Source organism: Macrosteles quadrilineatus, unplaced genomic scaffold (genome assembly GCF_028750875.1).
Source record: "Macrosteles quadrilineatus isolate MER2022 unplaced genomic scaffold, UCM_ALF_1.0 Scaffold_4__1_contigs__length_99947679, whole genome shotgun sequence".
NCBI lineage: Eukaryota > Metazoa > Arthropoda > Insecta > Hemiptera > Cicadellidae > Macrosteles > Macrosteles quadrilineatus.
In genome coordinates, this window is record NW_026542597.1 from 69,648,842 (window position 1) to 69,655,534 (window position 6,693).

Consider the following 6,693-nt stretch of genomic DNA (forward strand, 5'->3'; position numbering starts at 1 on the left):
CTTTCTGTCATAGCCTAATATTCTAATTATTTAAAGGGTTGTAATTTAAGTGATGTAGCCTATCTAAATATTCTTAACAAATGGTAATGTCAGAATGTTTTAAATTTTAATTGATATCCAAGCAAAATCTTCAAATTGTTGATGTTTTCCTTTTTGATCCTGTATTTAGCGAAGCAGGCTGTTAATGTTAGTTGAATTTCAAGACCATATTGCATGTTTTTTTTCTTGTTTGCCGATGTTGTATGTTCATGGTATACAGTAGGCTATATATATTGGTTTTTCATATTTCACTAATCATTACTCAGTTGCAAATCATTAGTGTTAGCATGTATTCATAAAGCATGACCAAAAAGCAAGATGTGAAACTTACAGCATGTTAATAGTATTAATTAATCCACAAATTGTTATGCATGTAATTGATTTTTTAAATGGCAATCATGCTGTAAACAAATAAGTAAATAAAAAGGTTGTAATATGGAACAATACAATACCACATGCACATTAGATGTAAATGTCCGTTGTTGAATAGGTAGGTATGTATGAAATTTAGCATGCAGTGACCATTATTATAAATTATTGTTTGTTTTATAGGTGTCGAAATGGAGAAAGATTAAAAAAAATATGTAGTAGTAGAGTTTGTGGACACGGCTGAGGTGGCCACGATACTTAAAACGTGGATGGAGACAAATGAGAACGGGGAGTTGGAATGCGCTTGGCCAGACAACACTATAAGCGTCAGAAAGGCGATGGTAACAAACAAACCGCCAAATGCATCATGGGAGAAATGGCGAATTAGAGTTCTAACATCGTGTGGTGAGCTTTAAACATAATTTTTATTTATTTATTCATGGCGATTTTATAACTAGCGTCAACATTTTACCTCACTTTTGAATTATGAACATGATTCAAAGCAGCATTTCCTATGTTTGGTTCATGAATATTTCCTTATAGGCTATAAAAGGTATATATTTCTTGAGAGGTAAAAATAAATATAACTGTAAATTCAGTTTCAGTGTTAAAAGGCAATACTTAATCTTGGCCAATTTACCTTTACTCTGTTCCACCCTTAAACATATTCGTTCATACAGAATGAATCAAAGAAAATGTACCTGTGCAGATATTAGTGTGTAGGTACTATAAATAGATAGATCCCTTGCCGTTTTTAAAAAAGAGACTTCTATTGGCCTTTTAAAAAATGTTGCAAAGAGTATAATTGCAAACTTTACATCATGTGTACGTACTATTTCCATCATCATTTTGTGGTAAATAAAAAACTCAATTATCCTCCAGATGAATTGCCGACTGCCCTTCTGAAAGAGAGACAGGCGCAGAGTACCTCAGACCTGGGCTCTTGCGCTGAGTCTGACGCTGGAAGAGGGCGTAGGATAAAGAAACCAAGCATGCGACTCTTCAGCGACTCGAGCAGCGGGGAAGACAGTGACCTTCCGCCTCCAAAACTTCCAAAACCGAGGCCAATCCAGAACCAAATCAATTATACTACACCAAAAGCTCAGACTTCTTCCAATATGAAGGACAGAAGTGAAGGCAAGTATTATTGGTTATTAAATAGTAATTAATTATTTACATTTATTTTTCTTGGGTGTAAAGAAATGTGTAGCCTATCATGAATAAAAATTAGTCCCATCAAGTTAAAAGAATAATCTAATCTCTGTAATATCGTTAAATAAAGATAACAGTTTAATATAAACGTAAATCATGCATAAAACTGTACAGGAATAATTAATTACCTGTGTTCAAGAATTCCTTACGTTTGGGCAAATTTGTAAAAAAAAAAATTATGGTAAAATCAGTCTTGCCCGCCAAAAATTATCAATTAATGACAATACGGTACTACATATTTCAGTATAAAAAACAATATAAACAGGGCCGGCCTGAGGGATGTGCGACATATACAGCTGCACACTCGAGCCTTACGGAGGGGCATAAAAATTGACCATTCTTGATAAAATTTATTTTTGATTGGCAAATTCATAGAGAGAGGCTCAAAAGTGAATATAACTGTGTTTGTAGAATATAACTATTTAAGGTCTACACCTTAAATTAAAAAACTTTCCATGGCAGGAACCCCAGCCTCCCTTTAGACCCCTAGGGAGCATGATATGTGAGTCTTGCACACTTGAAATTAAGTTCATAATTAACTTGGATCATAAAATATGCTGTGATTTTAGGGACTTCTTCGCTCTATGTAGCATCAGAGACACCATCAACATCCCACAATGAGGGAGGAATGGAGAGAATGGAGCATCAGATAAAGAAAATGGAAGGTAAAAAGTTGACAAACATTCATTCTGAATTACAATGGCTATTAATTTGGCCTAATTTGCACATGAATTTTTCTCCCAGCTCAGTCAACTTTTAGACATCTCAATTTTAGTTTGACTAACGTGTTAATTGTTGTACCGTGTTGAATTATACTTTTGTTCCCTGTCTGTCTAAAAGCAATTTTTACTGGCATACATTAGCTGTTGAGTCAATAAACTTTAAAAGATCCTATTGTAATTTTATAAAATTAGGCATGTTTTTAAGTAGGTACTGTTTTTGAATTTCTCCTTTCCAGCGCTGCAATTGTCATTTTGGACATTTGTACTGCGTATGTACATCTATTGGCAAGCCTGCGCCAGAAATCCGGTAAAAGTCGGCTGTTTATACATCCGGTTTCAAGCATTCAAAATGGTGCCACCAACTGAGACTGGCGTCGACTGTGTGACTTTAATAAGGTTTTTAATTGCTAAAGTTGTGAAAGCCATTAAAATTCATTGACAGATTAGTGAAGTGTATGACGAGAACATTAATTATGAGTGATGGAATGCTACGCAAGCGTGTAAGGTCAAGGTAATCTGTCATTACTGACCCCAGTTCTTTTTGGGTTGTTCATCCTGAACGTTGTGCGGCTGCCTTTAAATACCCTTACACACAAATGTTAGTACAAATGTCCAAAATGCCAATCTCAGCACTGGAACAGAGAAATTAAAAAATTGTACTTACTTAAAACACATGCCTCGTATATTGCATTTCTGACACTACACTGAAATGTATTTTTACTAAATTAAAGAGGATTAAAATTAAAATTTGTGAACATTTTGTTAATGTTTGTGCTATGTTCCAGATCGTATGGAGAGCATGGAGAGGACAGTGCGGCTGATGCGGATGGAGGTGAGGGAGGTGAGGGATTTCGTCGCACAAATTGCCAAGGCCGCTCCTCATTCGTTAACTGCCGTGGACAACACAACAAAGATCAATTTCAATAGCAAATTTCCCATCAACACTCTAGAAGAGTTTATCGAGTTGGAAGAATCATTAAAAAATGAAGAAACCAACAATTTGATGGTGAGTTAAATTCACTTTCATAAACAGATATGATGTAGTTATTTCCAAAGTTATATCACTGTGAGTTAGGTTTTGTCAAAATTGGTTAGTGGAAACCCTATGTCAACCCTATACAATGTCAACGAGTCTTGGAAAACACTTTTTATGATTCAATGTTACCATTCTGTGTTCAGATCTAGGCCTGTTTATTGGTCGAATTTTAATTAGGCTAGGATATTTTAAATGTGACTTTGCCCATTGCAGTATATGTTTAGCGGCCGATTCCGATTCTGCAGTTATATCATTAAAAGTACTAATGGCTGAGGTAAAACCTGTTATAACTAAAAATACATTTTTAGCTGCCTATTATGTGTATCTGTGGACACAATGTTCTAAAAAGTGTTTGGTGGACAATAATAATAATTATTATTATTTATTTGGGATTATAATTATTTAGCACATTTCAATGCTACTCAACAGAAAAAAAGGTGCGTTTAATTGTGTGTTAGGCCTCATATTTGTAGGTTTATTCATTAATTCTTGGCCATTTATTGAAAATTGATACTTGCTCTGGTAAACACATTGCTAATTTGTTTATTTTCTTTCGCTAGTTGAATGTATCCTGCCGTACATCTCATCATTTCACTAATTGTTGTTGTTATGAATTAATTAGGCCTAGTAATTTTTATGATTTACATTTACATTATTATGATGTGTCTGGCAAATTATAAGCTGTCTAGTGGAGATTTCATTTACCATTAGCTCACATTTTTCAGATTGACTTCTTTACAAGAGTCGGGGGGAGTTCGGTAGAGGACTCTGTGAGAAGGACGTTGGTGAGGCTACTAAGCAACGAGGTTGCTGTAAGTTTCAGCTGGGAAGGAAGGAAAGGGAAGAGGGCACTAAACAACCTTGCCATCATCAAGGCTTTGGAAAGTAAGTTTGTTTACATTACTTATATAATGATTTTACAGGCTGGTATCTTGATTAGTCGCATATATGCGGCGCCGCGATCATTGCCACGGACCGAGGTATACAATTTAATCTTACACATAGACCGGCTGTCACTTGGTTAACAGTACACACAAACCACAGGTGAAAACCTGTTAAACACTGATCATGAAAGAGGTGACATCCGGTCTATAGCTAAGACATTAATGACAATTATTATACTTTTCTTGAAATAGACTGAACGCCGCCGCATATATGCTACAGTTAATTTTTGTTTTTGTTTTGAGATGAAAGTAAGTAAAAAACAGATTATTCAATAGCATTTGAATAATCTTTATTTTTATTGCTATTGTGTTGCTTATCAACAATTGTTTTTGCTGTATCGTATATAACATTAGATGCAAAAGAAAGTTTGTCATTCAAAACATTTTGTGGGTCCTGTTTTACAGCCTTGAATATTTCAAAATTCTCATTTGTTGTCATGAATGGTCCTTCATTTTTTTAATGGAGTATTTCTATAACATCTTAATGACACTGGCTACGGATCCAGTCAGTGCTGCTACCCTTGGGTGTTTCAGTGAGCTACGTCTACACTCAAAGTAAAGCAGCACAATCACTGCTGTTTTTTTGTGATTTGTCAGATTGAATTATTTGAATGCCAATTGCAATCGTTGATTCAGGGACACGCCGGGGCTTCACGTGGGCCCCGCTGCAGTTGGCGAGCGCCTGTTTAACGTATGCCGCAGCAAACGTGTTAATTTTGTTTTTGTGTGATTCTCTGGATTTTTTTGCCAATCTTTTCACTTTTATAGCTGTTGGATACTGCTACGAACTTTATAACGTCTACTTTGTTTTGATAGTCCGCTGGGCTTTGGGGTATCGATATTAGCCTATGTACAGAGCTATGGTATGCCGCCATTTTTGTATAGCAAAATGTTTATATCTTAATATAAACAACACTCTTTTTTTCAGGAGTTGTAGCAGCATCACACCCTCAAACATTTACAATCAAGATTTTCGAAGTAAGAGTGAGGGAGTGGTTTAGACAAGCTGGGACCAGAGTATCAAACAAAACTAAACGCGCATTATCACAGTGATAACCTGGCAGGGTGTCTACCAACCGGGAAATCCGGGGAAACCAAGAATTGTACTTAAATTTTTACTGGCCATGAAATGTACGGGAATTGTCCTTAAATGCCAGACTATGTCCTTAAATTTTTAATGGGCCATAATTTTACTATAAAATTATGGCCCATTAAAAATTTAAGGACATAGTCTGGCATTTAAGGACAATTCCCGTACATTTCATGGCCAGTAAAAGACTTAACTTATATTGTTGTTTGCATTAATGTTTTATCACTATGTAGGCCTGCTTGGTTTCAAATTATGTCATTGTATTTTCTGTATCTTTGTCTTATATTGTTGGCTATTCAGGTTTCAATGTTTTTTTCCCATATATTTATTTATTGAGTTGTATGCTTTAAGCAATCAAAATATTATGAACTACAATGATGATAGTGACTTCGCTGCTATTATAACCTCATTGTTTGTTACTCAGTTTATATAGGCCCTCCTAAATAATTAGGTCTAGGCCTGGGTATTTTGATTCTTGAAAGAGCTGTAAAATATATTAAGAAAATGTAATTGAGCCTAAGATGAACAACTAATGATTGCTATGTGCCGATATTAACTTTGCAAATGAAAATACAATAATCTTACTCTGTGCTTATTGCTTATTAATAGCCGCTTACCATACCTTGATTTTGTACTAAGAATTGAGTAAAAATATGCATTAAAGATTTTCTTTCAAAAGTAGTCGAGAACCTAACGTTGTGCCAGGGCGAATCATGCCAAATTAATCGGCCTGGATCGGATATAATAAATTTCTATTTTGTAATTTTTAACTCTTATCTATTATTATTTACTTTTCTCTCTGGTACAACTAAAGTGAATAACAAGATTAATACAGTTTGACAAATCAGGAAAATTATTCGTTAGGCCTAATGACACCGACAAAGGTTACGGCAAAGTGTCCTTAAATGTACGGGAATTGTCCATGAATTTTTTTATCCAGAATGTAGTAGACACCTTGTACTGTACATTTTTTACAATAAATGTTTTTTATCAACATTATTACTTGTTGTTCATCTTGTGTTGTCCTTTAGTCATTTTTAATTTTATAATAAATCAAGTTTTTTGATAAAGATTATGTTTTACTACTCTGTTATTCACACTAAAAATGAAGGGATTAGATTATTTATTTGATAATAACTATTTAATATATGTGAAACACAGATTTTTTACTTACAATCCACAGATTATATCCTGCAGTCCATAATTTGTTCTTAATATTCTACAGAAATAAGAGGCATGTTTTTTAAGTTAGTACCGTTTTTAAATTTCTCCGTTCCAGCA

The 6,693-nt window shown here is 34.5% G+C and overlaps 1 protein-coding gene across 1 annotated transcript; it reads left to right on the forward strand.

Annotated features, from left to right (window-relative positions):
• The first annotated feature begins 606 nt into the window (after nucleotides 1–606).
• LOC128993024 (uncharacterized) lies at nucleotides 607–5,454 on the forward strand. The gene is made up of 6 exons (XM_054416777.1): nucleotides 607–813; nucleotides 1,291–1,545; nucleotides 2,190–2,285; nucleotides 3,128–3,348; nucleotides 4,104–4,263; nucleotides 5,251–5,454. The coding sequence occupies exons 1-6, from the start codon at nucleotides 678–680 to the stop codon at nucleotides 5,373–5,375; spliced, it is 993 nt and encodes a 330-aa protein (XP_054272752.1). The 5' UTR covers nucleotides 607–677; the 3' UTR covers nucleotides 5,376–5,454.
• Nucleotides 5,455–6,693: the final 1,239 nt, after the last annotated feature.

What these genes read in the sequence shown, in the direction of transcription:
- LOC128993024 (XM_054416777.1), top strand. Translation starts at nt 678, where the DNA reads ATGGAGACAAATGAGAACGGGGAGTTGGAATGCGCTTGGCCAGACAAC. An exon ending in TATGAAGGACAGAAGTGAAG is followed by an intron (nt 1,546 to 2,189) that starts GCAAGTATTATT and finishes CTGTGATTTTAG; the next exon opens with GGACTTCTTCGCTCTATGTA. An exon ending in AAGAAACCAACAATTTGATG is followed by an intron (nt 3,349 to 4,103) that starts GTGAGTTAAATT and finishes CACATTTTTCAG; the next exon opens with ATTGACTTCTTTACAAGAGT.